This window comes from Symphalangus syndactylus, chromosome 17 (genome assembly GCF_028878055.3).
Source record: "Symphalangus syndactylus isolate Jambi chromosome 17, NHGRI_mSymSyn1-v2.1_pri, whole genome shotgun sequence".
Lineage (NCBI taxonomy): Eukaryota > Metazoa > Chordata > Mammalia > Primates > Hylobatidae > Symphalangus > Symphalangus syndactylus.
This window is the reverse complement of record NC_072439.2, coordinates 73,947,340-73,967,754: the sequence shown is the minus strand read 5'-3', so window position 1 is coordinate 73,967,754 and position 20,415 is coordinate 73,947,340. Positions and strand designations below refer to the sequence as shown.

Sequence of the window (20,415 nt, the reverse complement as noted above, 5' to 3'; positions counted from 1 at the left end):
ACATGAACTATTCAACACTTGAGCTAAGCAGGAGTCTGATTAATTACTCTCTTATCTTCTGCTTATCTTCTACGGGGCTAACTCAATCCCTAAACAAGCCTCCTCCTGAATGATACAGAAGTCCAAGAAGCTGCAATCTGGGGCTGGCCACCTGCTTCAGGAGGTTTCTGTGACAGGACTGCTGGGCCTGCCTGGCCTGGCCTGACCTGCTAATGGCTCCCCAGGGGCATGGGTTCTACCTGCTGCTGGCCTTTTCTCCTCTCTCAACTTTTAATTATGCTTCCCCTGATTTCTGTGGCATTTGTTTCATTCTTAGTCCACTGTGTTTTACAGCTGTGTTGGCTCATTAGTCACCAGGGAAACCAGATGTGAACTTCCTTTTGGGCTAGCTGAGTCATGAGTAAGGAAGGTTTTTGGGAACTCCAGTAGTCACATTCCCACAAAGCTCTTTTTCTGGTTATTCTGTGTATCCAGATGTGAACTTCCTTTTGGGCTAGCTGGGTCACAAGTGAGGAAGGTTTTTGAGAACTCCAGTAGTCACATTCCCACAAAGCGCTTTTTCTGGTTATTCTCTGCCCTGCATGTCATGTCCAGAAGTTAGGCTAATAGCAAATTAACATCCATCGATAGCACTAACATCAGTTTTTATTTCGTTCAAACAAGTGACATAAACCTCAGGGCTCTTGTTTAAGTTCCTGACAGAAGAATGTCATATTCCTTATACATGATCGTTCTAATTGTTGACTTTCCCTATCTCAGATCTTAGCATCTGCTTAGGTAAACTTATACCAACAATATGGAACAATCGCTACACTGAATCGGCTGTTGCCCAACTTATATCATTCAATCTTAACGTACCTGTGAGATAACTGACACTGTTTTTCCAGTGGAAAGGCTGAGGCTAAGGCATTAAATTACCTGCTTGGGGTACCATGAGTAACTAGAAACTGTTATGGTTTGAATGTGTCCCCCATGTATATGTGTTAGAAAATTAATCCCCGGCCGGGTGTGGTGGCTCACGCCTGTAATCCCAGCACTTTGGGAGGCCGAGGTGGGTGGATCACGAGGTCAGGAAATTGAGACCATCCTGGCTAACACGGTGAAACCCCGTCTCTACTAAAAATACAAAAAATTAGCTGGACGTGGTGGCAGGCGCCTGTAGTCCCAGCTACTTGGGAGGCTGAGGCAGAAGAAAGGCGTGAACCTGGGAGGCAGAGGTTGCAGTGAGCCGAGATCGCGCCACTGCACTCCAGCCTGGGTGACAGAGCAAGACTCTGTCTCAAAAAAAAAAAAAGAGAAAAAGAAAAAGAAAATTAATCCCCAATGCAACATGTTGAGAGGTGGTCATTTTTTTTTTTTTCTTGAAAAGGTGATTAGGTCACAAGGGCTCTATCCTCACGAATGCATTGCCATTTTGACAGGAGTGAGTTTGTCATCACAGGAGTGGGTTCTTGATAAAAAGACGAGTGTGGTCCCCTTCCCTCTCTCACACTTGTGCTGTCCTGCCCTCCTGTCTTCTACTGTGGGAGGACACAGAAAGAAGGCCCTCGCCAGATACAAGTCCTTGACCTTGAACTTCCCAGCCTCCAGAACTGTAAGAAATAAATCTCTGTTCTTTATAAAGTAACCAGTCTCAGGTATTCTGTTACAGCAGCACAAAATGGACGAAGACAGAGACAAAGCTGAGACGATTAATTCAGGTTTCTTTAGATAAACATCATATCATTGATACATATCATCAATATGAATCCATGCCACATATTCATAGCAAGATCTTAGGAGACTTGTATTTGTTCTGACAGTTGCAGCAGAACCAGTTAGCATTCTGTATGGCTCAAATTAAAACAATATCTTAAGGCAGAACTTAAAACAAGCCAACTTTGCATAAATACTTTCTTTATGGAACTAATTTTTTCTAAAATAAAAAGTTATTATTTGCCCATTAAAATTCACTCCTTTACTCAAGTTTTCAAGAATAAGGCCAGACCACGATCTGTTTAGGAACGTTAAAACAGACTGGGCAGACGTTTATGAATGACTCAACCCAGAGGTTCCTAGTTTTTTTTTTTTTTCCTAAAAGCCCTTCCCTAACCTAGAGCCCTCTATATCCTCAATCCTTCTCCCACAGCTTCTTCTAGAGAAAAACTCCCACCTCCGCTAGATAGTAATATGTCATCAAGAAAAGAGGCAGGGCTGGGCATGGTGGCTCACACCTGTAACCTCAGCACTTTGGGAAACCGAGCTGGGTGGATCACCTGAGGTCAGGAGTTGGAGACCAGCCTGGCCAACATGGTGAAACCCCGTCTCTACTAAAAACATAAAAATTAGCCGGGCGTGGTGGCGGGCGCATGTAATCTCAGCTGCTCGGGCGGCTGAGGCAGGGGAATCGCTTGAACCTGAGAGACAGAGGTTGCAGTGAGCTGAGATTGTGCCGTTGCACTCCAGCCTGGGCAACAAGAGTAAAACTCCATCTCAAAAAAAAAAAAAAAAAAAAAAAAGAAGAAGAAGAAAGAAGAAAGAAGAAGAAGAGAAGCAATGCAGGGTCAATGTAGCTTGGAAGGGTGCCCAAAAAAGATTAGTGTGGGTGTGGCCAATGAGTATAGTATCTCAAGTATGATGTCTGCCTTCCCCCTCTCACTGACTCTCCATTGTGGAAAGAACCTATACCTTGAAAAATCTAGCATCTAGCCATTGTTTTGCTGTTAAACAAGCTCCTTTTTAGGAGCTTCTGATCTGCTTTCTGCTACCCATCACAATGACAAGTGCTTGCAGATTAAAGTGTAAACACAGGGGCAGGGACACTGTGAAATAAAAATGTGATGTGACTCATCTAACGTTCAAGTGAAAAAAAACTTGAAAATAACCTTCTGCCTTTCTGCTCATAATGGGGTGTCTCCTGAAGGAGGTAAGCAGCTAAAAATCTACAAAAATGTGGGGTCAGTTATTAAACCCCATGGCTCTAAACACTAAAGCTCACGAGTCAGCACAAGGGAACTTGGCAAGGAATGGCCACACCTTCTCAAGTAATAAAAACTGACCTGTTTCAGGTGAAAATCGAAACTGAATGCCACAGCTGAAAAGCCATTGACACCTGTAAATTCCTTTTTCTACTTTTCAGAGACGAGTCTGGCTCTGTCGCCCAGGCTGGAGTGCAGTGGTGTGATCTCGGCTCACTGCAACCTCTGCTTCCCGGGTTCTAGCAATTCTCCTGCTTCAGCCTCCCGAGTAGCTGGGACTATAGGCACCCACTGTCACGCCCGGCTAATTTTTTGTACTTTAGTAGAGATGAGGTGTCACCATGTTGCCCAGGCTGGTCTCGAACTCCTGAGCTCAGGCAATCCACCCACCTGGGCCTCCCGAAGTGCTAGGATTACAGGCGTGAGCCATGGCGCCCGGCTGTAAATTCCATTTTTAGCTGCTAATTACCATTTCATAGTCATAGTAACTTCTTGTACTGATTTAAAAATTAAGATGTTGTCTAGTCAGTTATTAATGGAGAAATAACAGGCAGTTAACCCTAGTATAGAACTATTAATGAGTAATTTCCAAGTGAATTCTATGCTACAGTGATGTCAAATTAATGACAGTGAATTTAAGAGAGGAGAGACGGTGTATCAGATTTCCCCTGTACTATAACGCGTTTCTGTTTTCTGCTGCCCATTAGGGTTCCACCTGCCCTTGTACTTCAGAGCCCAGCATATAGTTAGCTGCTGATTAAGGTGGATCTTCCCAAGAAGGTCAACTCAGCACAGCATTCCTAATCTCAGCAGAAATAAAGGCTGCTGCTCTTTTTCCATGAAAGTCTTTTTTTAAGAGGCTTGAAAGCTGGGCTTGATGCCCTGTCTTCTTGCTTAACCAACACTTTCAAAAATTTACTCCAATCATTTTATTGCAAAGGTGATTACAAACAACAAAAGACTAAAGTATTCTGGAACTCTAATCCATGCTGTTATACTGTAATAAAAATATGGGCTGCAGGGGATACCTGGACATTAGTGGTTGCATGTATGGAGATGAGGCAACCTCACCTCAAAGGCATGATTCTCAGACCAGGTGCCAGAGCAGAGATAGGGAAGAGTGCTATGCCTGAATACAACCTTCTTCAAGACTCTGAGCAGCACTGTCTCACTCCCAGGCAGTGATTTGTGTCTCTGTGCACCTCAAAAACTTTCTGCAATCTAAGTTTGTTTCTTCAGCCCCCTGGATGGCAGACAGGTTTATGGGTGTGTGGCTGGAGCAGATATCCTTGAAAAGGACAAGAGGGGAGGGCTGTGGCTCTTTGAGAGGGGAGGGGTGGGGAAAGGGTGATTCCAGCAAAACATCCACTTCCCATTCTCCTGCCTCACTGCCTTCTATTAAGGCAGAGTCTGGAAACAGTCCCTTACCAGAGAGATGCACCTGGCTGTAGAAACTACCAGCAGAGGGATTCAGAGGGATGGCCAGAGCCTTATGAGTTCACACTTCCTGCAGACCAGATGCTGTTCTCCTGTTTCCTTCTTGAAGCTAAGGCCTGCATAGCACAGGAATGTGGGACCCAAAGACCAACCCAAGCGAGCTACTCTCAAGAGTGCTGCTGATCCTCAACTTAGCTCTAAATTTAGAAACACAGACTGCCAGACTGTTCTGTCAGAAACTTCACTTCTGAAATGACAGGACGGGCAGGAATGAACTTGTCACTACTGCTTGAATTCTCATTGCCAGGAAACCCGATAGCACCATTTTTTCATCTTTATAAGGGGATGGGAAATGAGAGGGGTATAATACAAAGCAAAGAAGCTACTGGACAGAACAATTGGAGAAGCATATGGCAACATGTGTTTTATTTGTGTCTGTTTAAAAGCACAAGAGGATAGCCGTACGTTTGCTTTGTCAGCTACCACAGCTATCACAGTTATCTTTACTACGTCACAGATCTCTCATAGGACAATGTGCAGTGTGGACTACTGAGGAGCACGCTCCATAAATGCTGAAATAATTAATGAACAGGCCAAACAACAGTGAAAATGATTCCAAATATTCTCTTGTCAGAAGAGACAATCCTAAATAATCTGTTTTGTGAGAGCATAAATAATGTAAATGCACACAAACTGGTGAACTAATCTATTCACCATTTCACAGATGGAAAAAACTAAGGAGCAGAGAGGTCAAGCTGCCCAGCATAAAACTCAGAACAGAACCCGTATTGCCTAATCTTGGTGTTCTTTCAATTATCCTCTCCTGCCAGAAAGCTCGTTGCACCCAAAGGCAAGGGAGCTCCTTAGAATTGAGGGGGCAGGAGATGTCTAGAAAGTGGACATCAAGCCACAGAATGTAAAAGGATTCCCGTGTTGGCAAAAGATCCATGGTGGATGAGAGTCGATTAACCCGGAATCTTCAGCAAAGCTCAACAGAGCTGATACCAGCAGGAATTTGAAGGTGGGAGAGAAAAAGAGGAAAGAAGAGGGCAGAGAATTAAGAAAAGTGAGAGGAAAAGTTGGAAGGAGATCAAGTAGGAGAAAGGTAGAGGGCAAAACTCAGCCATTTAACATTTGTTGACCGCTAGCCTGTAATGGACCACGCTGAACATAAAAAGTCATCAGACGTGGCCTGTCCCATTTCAGCAGAGGTTGTGGCATCCTTCCTGTCAGCATCATCAGCTATGACACTCTCATTTTAAATTCTAAGGGAACGGATGAGCAACTGAGCCACCATTACCATTTCCTGCAGCACCCAAGTTTTCTTTGGAGGTTTCCCACTGAGGTATGTATTCAACTTTTTTGGCCTTCCTTAACTTAGGAACTCACGGTCCTAGGCAGAGAAGCAGTAAAAAAACACAGGATTCATATGCGCGCACATACACACACAGTGCCCTAAGAAGATATCTGAAAAAAAAAAAAAAAATGCCTTTTCTGTACTGGTGAACCTCAAGACATGAGAAAAACCAAGGTGAGTGCAACAAATCAACATATAAAAAGAGACTTTCATTAAACGGTCACCTGTCCTTACAAAGAGGGAGAGATGGGAAGATGTTACTATATGCTCACAGGCCATCGGAGTTCCTTTCCAACATTCCTGACTGACTGTAAAAACCTCTAAGGGCTGGAGAGGTGGTTTCACTTTCTAATTAAACCACCTTAAAATGAAATCCACCTAATCTGTAGAATGTACGGGTTAAGGCTGAGATTTCACCAACTTGCACGTACAAGCTATTCGAAACGATCCTAAGAGCAACAGACGGTTGTTTTTGGTAACTTGGAACTCTAGCTGTTCAGATGCAACCCAGATGGGAAAATATGCTTCTGCAGAAAGTGATGACGGACCCCTCTTTCACATCGAAATTTCATCATGGGAATTCCATCCAGTTTTCATTTTACATTTTGTTAAAATATTTTTCCACACTTGCCAAGTCACTTTTTGCCTAAGTCTAAGTTCTAAATCTTTCAATCTCTCCAAATTTGAGTCACAAAGGCTAGCTAACTTGCATTTCTCCCCACATTCCACATTTCTTATTCTTAAAATCCTTAGCCAGTTTCTCAACCAGAGAAAGCATAAAGTGGGGGCAAATGAATAAATACAATTAAGATCTACAGGAATAAAAAGTACAGTTGCTTTTTTTTTGAGATGGAGTCTTGCTCTGTCGCCCAGGCTGGAGTGCAGTGGCACAATCTTGGCTCACTGCAAGCTCTGCCTCCTGGGTTCATGCCATTCTCCTGCCTCAGCCTCCCAAGTAGCTGGGACTACAGGCACCCGCCACCATGCCTGGCTAATTTTTTTTTTTTTTGTATTTTTAGTAGAGACGGGGTTTCACCGTGTTAGCCAGGATGGTCTTGATCTCTGACCTCGTGATCCACCCACCTTAGCCTCCCAAAGTGCTGAGATTACAGGCGTTGAGTCATCGCACCCGGCCTAAAGTTGCTTTTTAGAAATGAAAGGCTTCTAGGTCAAGTGTTTACTGCCTGAGATTCTGTGTGTAGAGTTAGCTAGGCCAGAAGTGCACTGGGTCCACCAGTCGGCACACAGTGGCTTTGAGGATAAGGACACCCCACCGTAGATACCTTCCAAGGGCCTCTGGTGACATGAACAGCAAGGAGGGCACCTGATACAGGACGTTCTAATCCACAGGGCACTCGCACATGGGCAGAATGTGACTTCTTTGCACTGCTCTGCTCTCACAGAGGCCACTCAACAGTGCAACATCAAAGTACATACATGGCATTCAAAAAGGAAAAGCAAATTATGCTTTCCAAGCGGCAGTGTGTTTTACCTTATCAAAATCATCTAAGCAGTCAAGATGACAAAGCAGTCAATTTTTAATACAAATTATTGGCTGGCTAGACACTGGAGATCCAAAATAGATAAGACCCCACTTTTTTCTTTCAGCAGTAGTGCTTGCAAATAAGCCAGGTACATATATTTCAATACACAACTCATAATACTACTTCAATCTAACTTCATTTTCCATAGTCAATAACTATTGATTTAAATTTCTCTACTAGCATTCTTTTTTTCTGTGTTTAGCATGTCTTATAAAAGAATAAGATGGCATTTGTTCAGTAATTTTGTTTTTGAAATGGTGTTTTAGATGGGTGAATATGAAAATAAACTTACCTCATCCCACTCTAACAGGTAGTTGGTGATTTTTGAACCATTGTCAATTGGTGCCTAAAAAAAATAGTAACATGAGATTAGAGAAAGTTGTTCACAGACAAAACTTACGAGCTACCCACCTGGCTCACATACAGTGTCTATGATAGTCCTGTGCTCCCCACTCAGGGGGATAAAGCTGATGGTTCCTGCATTCCTTGGTCAATCATCATCATACACTAACTTTGACATATCTCAACTGCAGAGAGAGTCCCCACTGAATAAATCATACTCCACAAATAGCCAAACCTGCCTACCACCACCACCACCTCTCCCTTTTTACACCCTCATGGCACGCTACTTCCTCTGGGGATAGGACTTTGAAGAGGGACTTTGAATTCAAGCATAGAGTGAGAACAAGGCAGCCGAGAAACACAGGCACTGCTGGAGGTCTGGTGGAGCATGGTCAAGCCTTTCTTTTTGTAACCCCCCACATACAGCTTTTTAATTTTTTAAAACTACTTAAGATTAGAAAGCCATCAGTGACATTAAGATTCCTCTTTTTAAAAAATGGGGAGGCCGGGCGCGGTGGCTCACGCTTGTAATCCCAGCACTTTGGGAGGCCGAGGCGGGCGGATCACGAGGTCAGGAGATCGAGACCACGGTGAAACCCCGTCTCTACTAAAAATACAAAAAAATTAGCCGGGCGTGGTGGCGGGCGCCTGTAGTCCCAGCTACTCGGAGAGGCTGAGGCAGGAGAATGGCGTGAACCCGGGAGGCGGAGCTTGCAGTGAGCCGAGATTGCACCACTGCACTCCAGCCTGGGCGACAGAGCGAGACGCCGTCTCAAAAAAAAAAAAAAAAAAAGGGGGGAAAAATGTGATCCTCTGGATAGATGACTGGAGGCTATTCACCCTTCATACGTTAGCAGAGGGAAGTTTCATTATTTGCTTTCCTCTTAAAAAGCATGCTGAGATGTGCTTCACTGAGAAAGCGGGTTTTTAATAATGGGAAGGGAAGTAAAGAACTCTGGAGAAAAGAATGCTTTTCAGGATTCCAAGAGCTACAAGTGATGCCACAGTGGGTCTCTTGGAACATTAGGGTAGACATATCTAGAGGGACAGTGGAACTACAAGTTGGGGGAAGCAACCAGGAAGAGGAGTCGGATCGTGTCTCCCACTTCGAAAACATGCCAGGGCCAACTCTTCCCTAGGAAACAGCAAGAGCCCAACAAACAGCACAGTGCCTTACCCCTGGCAAAAGGCAGCTCAGCTTCCCCTGAGATGTATCTAAATCCTATCTCGGCTGTTTGTCACATGTGGTCTGGTGCTAGCTGTTGAATATCAACAACTAATTTCATGTTCCAAGAATAGACAGGTATGATAAATAATTGGGAGAATATGTAAATCACCTACTAAACTACCCAGTTTTATAGGAAGCACTCAGTAAACAGTTGTTATTGCTCTATTATGGTTAGTAATAAAACCTCAGGGGCCCAGTAAATGGTAGTTAAATTAATAATGAAATTCTTCTCCCTCTCCTTCCCTTCCTTCTCTCTTTTGAGTCACACAATCTCTGAGTCCCAAAACTCAGATCTCAGGTGAGTGCTCTAAGTCCTAAACTGTTATTTTAGGCTCTTGCAGGCTCAATTTGGAGGAGAGGATAGTGATGCATTTAAAGTTATAAATAACTGACGAAATCAAAGTTTTAGACGAGAACCCATCTCTAAGATACGAACTCTTAAGAAGAACTGTTCTTTGGTAGTTTCTTTGATGATATCCTACCCCATTACTAGTCCCTTAATCCCTTGAGGGTGGGTACACTGACTTAGGTTTTTGTTTTGCCTTGTCTCCTGTGTAAGTAATACTGTTGCTGACAAACAAAAAGATGTCAGATCTTTAGTGCTTTCAGCGTCTTTGTGGATTCAAGGACAGACTGGCAGCCAGAGAATGTTCCCCTGTCCTTGTGCCCCCACCTGGAGCACTTTGATCAGGGAATCTGTTCTAAGGACATTTACATGAAAACTGAACTGAATCCAGAACTTTCAAGTTTGTACATGACTGAATGGAACAAGAGTATGTTTCTGATTTACAATTGAGGAAAGGGAGAAAGAAAATGTGAAACGTTTTCCTCCTAATAAGAAAATTCTTTCTTGAAGTTGCTGGTCTGCCTGAGACCTGAAATTCATCCAGGTTTTAAGCAGAGTATGCATCAGTGATTCCCAACTTTAGGTTTATAAGACCCCAGGATCCCTCAGGTAATCTAAAGATGAGTTCTTATATTTTCCAAACAAAATGGATTTTAATTCTTTCCTTACAAAGATATATTTACATATATATGTTTAAATATAGAGCACATTTTTTAAATGGATGTGTATACTCCGAGGAATTAAACAATGATGCCAGTTGGGTGTTAAAACTCTGAAAAGGTGGGGAATCACTGACCTGGATTATCCCTGGAAGCCAGGAAGGAAAATAAAATAGTTCAGATTCTAAGCCAGTTTAAACTTTGCTTTTGTCCAAGTAACACACTCAATGCTGGCCACTGGCTATGAGAATGCAGCTGCCCATCTGAGAGGGATCAACCGAGTCCCATGCTTTGCTGCTAACCACTATTCTCAATTGCTTTCATCGGCTCCCTAGATCAATCTGACTCTCTGGGCCAGAAATGAAAAGATAAAATATTTCTTCACTAATAATGGATCTTCCTAGCCATTTTCTTTCTTTCACACATTAGTATTCTCCCCTCAAACCATAAATCTTTATCTCTACCCCCATCTATTTCACATTTTAAAATACTGATGTAGAGAAATAACTGCAATAGAGATTGATAACAATCTACTGTTTTCTCACAAACACACAACTACGATTAACAATCTAGTGATGCCTCTTGAGGAAGGGGCAATATGATCTCTCTTTGGTAACAGCTATTTTTAGCCAGTGAATTGTATTTCATGAAAATATATAATTCAGTCTTTTTTTCTTAGATAATTAGTAATCCTGACTGATGTATGGCCTAAGTAGTGAAACTTAATGAAGTACTAACATACTTTAGATCACTAAACGTTCTAGGTTTTAAATATTAAACATTTCAGTATCACCACTGAAAGAAGCCACAAGGGCCATAAAACTACTTTATCTCTGAATCTTTCTTGATAAAAGCTTTTTGCTAAAGTCCTCAAATGTTTGTTGAAATGAACTAGACTATTAGAAAGTGATAAGATGCAGGTATTTTAAGTACCTATATCACTTATACGTATTGCTTATGACCTTAAGACATTTAGAAAATACTGCTGCAAAAAAAAGCTAAAGCTAGATTTTGCAGTTCCCTCCTCCCACCCCTTTGCCCAACTCTTACAGAAATGACAACTTTTGATACAACAATTGGTTGCAATACTTACTATGCAGAAAACCAAACATATCACAAAACTGGAGTCGTGCTAAAAAATATTTCAAATGGCTATAGACTGACCTTATATTAACTCGAGACTCTTTCTCTGTTGCCCAGGCTGGAGCGCAGTGGTGTGACCATGGCTCACTGCAGCCTTGAAACTCCTGGGTTCAAGTGATCCCCCCTCCTCAGCCTCCCAGGTAGCTGGGACTAGAAACACGTGCCACCACATCTGGCTAATTTTTAAATTGAGACGATTCTTGATGCTTTGAGCTACCCACCTTCCACTGCAGGGTTAGTGAACTTTTGCTCCTATGTGCCAGCTTAGGGGGGAAAGGACACTCGGGTGCACAGCTGTGGGTAGTGAAGCTAACAGGCTCGGAGCAGGATCCCTTTACGGAATTGTACATGGCATACACCCTGAAAACAAAACAGACACAGTCAGTGGCAATGACTCATCATAGAAGACCAGGATTCTTATCTTTGTTTCACCCTAAGGCTTTCTTAGATGAACAGAGCTCTTGCTCTTATCTGTTGGTCTTGTCCTGACCTATGGTTAGCGTTAACAGGGGACAGTCATCCCAACAGGTATTTGTCTCAGTGTGTGCCACCCAGCTCCATTTCCAGATAGGCAGGATCTACTGACTAGAAGAGATTATTCTAAGTAAGAAAATAAACCTTAACCCCCAGAATGATCTCCAAATATATGTTCTAAAAACCCATGAGCTACTCTCTGGTTGACTTTATCTGGAAAAAGGCTAAGAGTTAAGAACTGGATAAAAAGGCAAAAGAAACAGTAATAAGAGTCCACAGACTGGAGAGAAAGCATAAAAGTATAAACAGGGTAGATATCATCTTTGAACTACATTTAATACTGTACACATTTATGTAAAACTAGGGATGTTTCACACAGAAGCATGTATGCTAACAGGTGTGACTTACTCTAATTCAACAAAAACAATGTTCAGGTACAGTTTAATCCATGTGAATATTTAACTCTTACATATGAAGCCAAGATTAAAGATGTTCGTTCTGTACACTAAAATGTTTGGCTCAACCCTGCAACATACGTGCCTGATTTCTCAGAGAAGCCATGAAGAAAAAGCACAGAACATGCTATTAATGCCACACTCTTCAAATAGCATAAAATAGGGCTATGTTGATTTTTATCATCTTCCCAGTACTCCATTTTTTTATATTGGAAATTTATTTTTTCAAAATTGAAAATGTACTCTTAAAAAACAACAACAAAGAAGCCTTTGTTGCATAAAACAGATGCAAGGATTAAACTATTCACAGAGTTGGCAAATAGATATTGAGCCCTTAATTCTTATAGCCACCCTCTCTGAGGTAGGGAAATCTTATTACCCATTGCAGACAAAAGGAAACACAGAGATGAAGTAAATTTCCCAAGGCCACACAGCTAGAAATTTGGATCAATGGTATTCATCCCTGGAAGTCTAACCAGTATATGGTATTGCCTATTCCCTTTGTTCATCCTGCAATCATGTTTCTCTAAACACCACAATCCACTTCCCTTAGCTCTACCCAATGAACACAAACAACAGGTAAAGATAACAACATTATGGAAGATAGGTCCCAATTGTGTGTGTGATTTGCAAAGTCATTTCTCCACAAAGTCCATCATGAAAAATTCGTAGAGGCCATACGTCAAAGGCACTAATAGATATGTCTACTTTCTACCTCAAAAGATAAAAATACATACATATTACATATTTGATCTATTTGCTTTATGGGAGGACAGCATGACATTTGATCCAAACAAATAATGCTTATCATTAGGATGCTCTCCACCCAACCTCCGATGAAGGAAATGGTCCTTTTTGCACGCACTGTAAGTAGGCACGTGATAATGTAAAACTAAATGGTAGATCTGGTAAGATCATTTCCCTGTGTCAGGATGGGTTCACTGGGAATAAGTTACTTTAAATGAATCACAACATGTTCCAGACATGGGCAGGGCTCAAGTCTGAACTTTGATACACAAAATTCTCCAACAGGTGACTCATGGGTTGCATTTGACCCAAGACACATGTGTATGTGTGTGCGTGTGGTGGCAGTGTGCAAAAACATAATGTTTTGAAGTATGAGAGCCACCTATGAATTAAAGGATACAGGCAATGACCATCACAAAAAGAGACAACCAGACACTATGCATTCCTAATAAAGGACTATGTCACTACCTATAAAACTGTCTTGGCAGAAAAACTGAACCTGTATCTGATTAAACCTCATCATCACTTTATGGGAAATATAGAGGACAGGAGAACAATATTAAGCAACACAACACGGATGCAATCAGCCAAATTCATACTTGTGGAAGACTCTACAGGACAAACAAATTAATCTACCAAACAAGTTGCAAAAAAGAGAAAAAGATAAGGGAAAAATGAATGGATTAAAATAAATTTAAGACCTATCAACCAAACCACGTATTCCCATGTTTGAATTCCAATTACAACAAACTAAAGAAGCAAAATCTGCATTCTTAGAACTGAGGAAATGGGAACAGTCTCTGGATTGTGAAGACATTTCGGGTGTGTGTGATGATGGTAATATAGTTTATAGGTGAAATAATATGATGTCTGAACCTTACTTCAAAATCATCAGGGCAGGTGAGAGGTAAGTGAGGACAATGAGGTAACAGAAGTTGAGTGATGGGAGTTCATTAAACTGCTATCTACTTCTGACTATATCTAACATTTTCTGAAATACAAAAGTTAAAATTAAGCCTTCACTGAAAAATATCTGGAGCTCTCTCATTTTAAAAATCAAACTTCTGGCTTCTCTTAAAAACTAGAGGTTTTAGCAACACTTGGCTTTTTTTTTTTTTTTGAGATGAAGTCTCGCTCTGTTGCCCAGGCTGGGGGGAAATGGCATGATCTCAGCTCACTGCAACCTCCGCCTCCCGGGTTCAAGTGAGTCTCCTGCCTCAGCCTCCCAAGTGGCTGGGATTACAGGCAGCTGCCATCATGCCTGACTAATTTTTGTATTTTTGTAGAGATGGGGTTTCACCACGTTGGCCAGGCTGGTCTTGAACACCTGACCTCAGGTGATCCACCCACCTCGGCCTCCCAAAATGCTGGGATTATAGGCGTAAGCCACTGTGCCTGGCCTCACTTGGCCCTCTTTCCTGCACTGTAATGAGCTAAATCTGTGGGCAGCTCCCCGCTTTAGATGGAGCAGGTGCTGAAGAGTTCACTAGAGTCCCCATCATTCCTACTGTCTCCTCAGCACTGAGACTGCTTTTCAGCTGACCCTTACCCAACCCACTTTAGCTGTTTAGGTTCTCTGCCTCCACCCAGTAAGTATGTCAGTTTGCAATGACTGGGCATTTGCCTACAAATGCAGAATTATACCCAGGCAGATCAGGTCCTACATGTTCACAAAAACAGCCGCCACCAAAAATCCATCTGGATAATAGAGCAGAGGGAGGCGGGGAAACAGCCTGCAAAGTACTAGCAGGATGCAGTCAGTTGTCTGGGGAGAGGTAAATTTGGTCTTAGTAAATTCTTTGTTCATTTTTAGTGGGATTCTTGGAGTCAGCAATGCATACCTCCTAGGCTGCAAAGTCGTAAGTGATGGAGACTCCTGGTGGCCAGGCTGGGAGGATGGCAGTGGGGATAAAAGTAAAAGAACCTGATGCAGGTTAGAAATTTGAGGTTGTTGAAAACAGATAGTTGTATGGGCCAGATGTAGTTATTTTTCTTGCCTTTAATCTTAAACAATGTTATGGTAAGGGTCAATGCTTTTCACACATAATATTTTGTCGGCAAGGGAAAAAAGATCTATTTTGTATGGCAATATAAGTATGCTGCATATAGTACAAAAATTGGCACCATACTTAAGTATCCCTTGATTACATCTGTCAATTATAGTAGTTCAGTAAATGGACAGCAACTTACTGTAATAGTGACTAGCAACATTTTTACCAATAACTTTAGAAAAGAAAAATCTCTGCTAATGATGCTACATTTTAAAGAATACTGCAATATTTTTTTTCATATAATGGCAATGAGTTTTCCATAAATATCATCATGTGAAAGGGGAATTTGTAGAGCACAGTCAGTTTCTTGGGTTAAATAAGTCAGCAAACAGTTCAGTTTTTGTTGCATTTATCCCAAGAAAAGAAAACATTTTTCTAACAATATAATTAATCTTGTTTTCACATTTGTTTCAGCTTAAATCCTGGCTAAATGCTTAGGAAACAGGTGCTCCAAGAATTTCAGAAATATGCCTCCAACTTTTTCTAGCATGATGTAACATACTAGGAGCCACAATTTCTGGTCAATAACATGTACTTTATAATCCTTCACTGTACTTGTCAACCATATTTTTGGAAATGTTTCATTGCACAATTTTTCTGGGAAATGTCATTATATGATATCATCTCTGGGCAACTTGTTTGCTAAATTGTTTAGGCGGATGACTAGAAAACTGCTTCAAAATTTTCATGAAATTGCTATCCATTCCATCACTCGAATTCCTGATTATCCTATCGCTGATAAAAATATAAACTGTTGACTCCCGCAGTAAAATGGTCATTGTAATGCCATTATTAATTATAGAACTACCAATTAAAAGACAAATATACTTTTCTGGCAAATGCATACACAGCATACATTTGTGTATGTATAAATATTCGTATAAATAAATGTATATATGTATAAATGTTCATGTTTGTAAAATTACGTCTTTATATATATAAGTATTTAAAATATAACGTAATTTATTTACATATTGGATATTTCTCATTTCTCCACGCAATCTCTCATCTCTCTCTGTCTCTCTCTCACACGCAGACAAACACACACACACACTCTCTCTCTCTCTCTCACATACACACACAGAGACAGGAGATTTTCTATTAGTGGCTTTATACAATACGTAACACAATGCCCTTTACAGAAGCACTGAATAACCTTGACAATTACAAATGGATTCCTTTGAAATATTGTATGAACATTAAACCAAAAAAATTTATTTGTGTTAAGAATAGGGTAACAAATATGAAAGTGATTTTAATAAAGATCCTTTAATAAAGGTCTTCCTAAATTTTGCTAATCAATGTATGCATCATAGAGGGGTATTATCTTCCTCAATCACCACTAGGAGATTAGGAGGAAAAAAGAATAGTGACTGAACAGACGTGTAAGAATGATACACAAAAACTCATAGTAAAAGTGGAAAAGAAGAAACATTTTGTAAACCTGAAATGTCTTGGAATATAATTTTCCATGTGGAATCTGGCTCAAATGGCATGTCAGATGCCAACTGAAGCAGCCACAGGCATGTGAGCTACAGCACTGTCTAAAGGACGCCACTAGTCTCAATAAATTCCCAGTAACAGTGAGTTGGTGGCAAGAGCTGTTCTGGCCTAGTAACTGAAGTCAAGTACCAGGCAGTCAAATGACAGGGCTTCATGACTATTGAAAAAGAAGGTTTGTGTGTCTGATGGGTGAACTCATGCAATAATACTAATATGGGGGCGGGGGTGGGCGGGGGGAGTTGAAAATGAGAAAAAGCATTATATGAAGATATCAGGCAATCAATGTGAATAAGATAGACTCAGAGTAGCAAAACAAAAAGTAACAAGGAATATAAGAACAGAAGTCTAGGTGAGACTTCAGTACATGATTTAAGACAGAAATCTTACACTCTTAATCAAAATGTGCAATATTAAGAATTGGAAGAAAAAAATGTACCTTGATTGTGTTGCTAAAAAAAAAAAAAAAAATCTCAGTTTTCATAACTGGCTCTACAGACTTCCATCACTTTCTAAATTGGTAATGCACAAACAAAAATGGCAATGAATTTATTCACTTATTTATTTATTTATTTATTTATTTATTTATTTAGAGACAAAGTCTCATGCTGTTGCCCAGGCTGGAGTGCTGCAGCTGCAATCAGGGATCACTACAGCCTCAACCTCTCTGCTCAAGCAATCCTCTCACCTCAGCCTCCTGAGTAGCTGGGACCACGGGCATACATCACCATACCCAGCTAATTTTTTATTTTCTGTAGAGACAAGGTCTCATTATGTTGCCTGGGGTAGTCTTGAACTCCTGGGCTCAAGTCATTCTCTTGCCTTGACCTCTCAAAATGCTGAGATTACAGGTGTGAGCCACTGCACCCAGCCTAAATGTTTATTTTGCAGCTGTCCAGTAATGAAATTTTTCTGTAGTTGCTGTTATGAAAATTTAGTGAAGAAACTATTTCCACACAGCCTTTTGAGGCCTTATAGATGACTGTTACATTTAAAATATTTGAGGCCACTCTACATGATAAAAGCTTACATTCCCAGAACTAAGACTTAGAATATTAACTGGACTGTAAAAAGAGATTTTGCTCCTTGTTTTCAGGGTCAAGTAAAATACATCTTCATCTCAATAAAAATGTGAGCGATACGATCAAACTATATACAGATTCAAAGAACTTGCATCATTAAGTCCTTTTTATTTTCAGAGCGTGGAAAAACTGCAACAAGCTTGGGAAAACCAAAAGGTAACACTTATATATGACTTTACAGGCCTAAAATAGATTTGCACATATATTTGCTCTCATCCTATTTTCCTGAGGCTGGTATCATTATCATTCTCATTAGATAAATGACAAAGCAAGACCAAAGAAGTTTCAATGGCTCACTTAAGCACACACCCTTAGTAAATGACAGAGCTATTAACCCCAAGTTGCAAGCCATGTCCACTATGCATCATGCTGCCTAACCGAAGCAATTCAAGGCAGAGGAAGCTACATCTAAATAAGAGTTGCAAGTGTTAAGATTCTTCTCTAGCCTAAAAAAGAAAAGACTGTAAATGGAAAAAGAACGTATGATCTATATGGCAGTGCACAAAGGCTAAATCTGGACTATAGACATTTTTATTAGGAGAGAAAGGACGTTAAAAAAATACTAACATTGACCATCCCCAAGGAGAGAGAACCTCCTATCTTCCTGGAAAGCAGAGAGGTAGAACAAATAACAGTTGGTGGCACCCTAGGTTGTACGTGTTTGGTGTCACATGTGTGTCAAATGCCAAATGCAAGGAGTCCCAAATGTGTCAGGAGAAAGTCTAGACCCAAGGCCCCTAGATGGTAACCACCTCATGCTCCCATCCTGTTCCTTTTGGGGAATCCATTAACTATTCTATCTGCCCAGAAGTTCAAGATGTTCATAGGTTTTGTCGGTAAAAATAGCTGATGAGCAAGTGTTCTCAAATTTACCCTTTGTAATAAGGGTTTTAAAAAAAATAAATGGAACAACAGACAGGATGGTAAATAAAGGGAAGGCTCTTCATGACATTTAAGTTTCTTAAAAAGGATATTGTAAGCTCATGAATGAGCAGGAAATTAATAAAGTAAACCTTTACTAACCACAGGAACAATAAACTGTTAAAGCACAGAGCAGAAAGAAACATATGTTAACAATGAATAATAGATAACATTTGCATGACTTTTACATTTTCTGGTTTGTTGTTAAATTGACCACTTTGAAGAATGCTTAAACCATTTCTATTATCATCTTAGTTTCACAAATTACACAGATCTTCTTGTACAGAGTGTGTGAAAAGCTCAATATGTTTGGGTGGAAGCTCATTGACTCAAAATCCAAAGTTTTGATTTAAACAGGAGGAGATGGTTGCAATAGAGCTCATCTAAACAATATGATAGCTAAGCAGATGTGCGCTTTATGCCTTAATACAAAACAACTTGCTCTGATATATATGTTGCTTTAAACTTATTTTTAAGAACTTATGCAGCTAATAAGATATTACATCCTCAACACACATCCTTGTTTTACTACCTTTTTTTTTTTTTTTACTGAGAAAATCATGGCAGAGCATTCTATGTGACTTGACCAAAGTTAAAACAGCCAGTTCAGGGCAGAAGCAGACTCGCACTCAAGCCTCCTGATAATTCAAATATGCTCTTCCTACTAGGCTACCTTGCCTCCAACCTCATCCCAAAATCACAAAGAAACTCATGATGTAAATTCACCTTGGGAAAGTATAATAATAGAAGTATATTTCATGCTTACAATTTCATTCTGCAATCTTTATGTATGCATATATAATTGAAAAAAAAGGGAAAGAATGTGTTGTTGTACCTCCAGTTAAATAAAATTATACTTTCTGGGGAACTTAAATATTAGATAAAATAAAGATTTAAAAAGATTTTTTAAGTGTTATGGGTCATATTCAGACCTGCTTATTGGCAAATAAATAGATGGATGTTATCTTTAAATAATCAGATGGTCTCTCTCAAAATTCAGATAACACTTTCCTCCTTACAGATCTGTGGTTGGCTGGGTTTCTTCCTAAAATAAGCTAGCCCTACCTTCCAGAGTAGTCACAGTAGAGATTCCAGAAAATCACGGTAGAGATTTCAGGCTACATACCATGCCACATGGGTTAACTGTTTAGCCAAATTGAGTTAACTCCCATCAGAGATAATTTGATGCTTGTATTACTTGTCTTTTTCAAAATCTACTGGCTTTTAAGGTCTAACGGTGTGCTTGCAACATGGAAAGGGCTTCTTCAGTCATTTGGTCTGAATATACAGTTTATATGATGGTCTATAAGAAACACTGATATGTCCATGATAAAAAAAATTTCATTTGTTTTATAGAAAGAAACTGTTAAACCATAGTCCAATAGATCTTAGAAGACCATGTAAAATTACTTTTAAAATGTTTAAAATGATTTTCAGTGTTTAACACCTACTTTTCTGTTCACAGAAGTGCTTCCGTGTCTTCCCAATTACGATGCTCTTGCGAGTCAATGAATGGCCCATGAGCCATGGTTCTACAACTTTCAGCAAGGTAAGCACATTCACCAAAAACTTAAAAGGGGGCACATGTTTTTGCTTTAGCCACCTGGATTCTCCAGTACAGTTTGGCTCTTATATCCTAACTCACCTCACATGATAATCTGTTGCTGGTCTAAGATCTTTCAGGTTACATTCTAATTCTTCTCCACTGTAAAGAAAAAGCATTCATTAGTTGCTAATTCCAGTTTCAAAAGCAAACGAGATTTGGAATTTGGGTGTCCAGTAATGTACTGACAATAATTCATGAACTATTATGTCAGATTCCACCATAAACCAGAAATAAACTTTCTTATTTGATATTATTATTTGTTTGGGACTAGAAAATCAGTCCCAAACTGATCTAAGATGATGCCATCTTAGATCTCGAAAATGGCATGGTTAACTTACTAATAAAATTCTAAAAGATCTTATCACTTCTTACAAGTAAATACATAAAAGTAACTAAGTAAGCAAATGAATGAACAAACAAATGAATAAAAATGATCATACCAGCTGTTAACAGAAGACACTTTCCACACATACCTTGGCAGGAACCTCGATTATCTCAAATCCGGACTGTCTTAACAAAAATCACAATCTCACTTCCTCCCTTACCAATGCACCCAACAAATAGCT

At 40.2% G+C, this 20,415-nt stretch overlaps 1 protein-coding gene across 6 annotated transcripts in view; it reads right to left on the bottom strand.

The window, feature by feature from the left end:
• The window catches only part of FNDC3B (fibronectin type III domain containing 3B), a 365,202-nt gene that overhangs the window by 83,068 nt on the left and 261,719 nt on the right, over positions 1 to 20,415 (bottom strand). For all 6 annotated transcript variants that reach the window (XM_063621666.1, XM_063621665.1, XM_063621667.1 and 3 more), the window contains 3 exons: positions 19,889 to 19,948; positions 11,235 to 11,373; positions 7,588 to 7,641 (listed from right to left, as the gene is read on the bottom strand). In XM_063621666.1, coding sequence (XP_063477736.1) covers positions 7,588 to 7,641; positions 11,235 to 11,373; positions 19,889 to 19,948 — 253 coding nt within the window. The remainder of the gene's footprint in view (positions 1 to 7,587; positions 7,642 to 11,234; positions 11,374 to 19,888; positions 19,949 to 20,415) is intronic.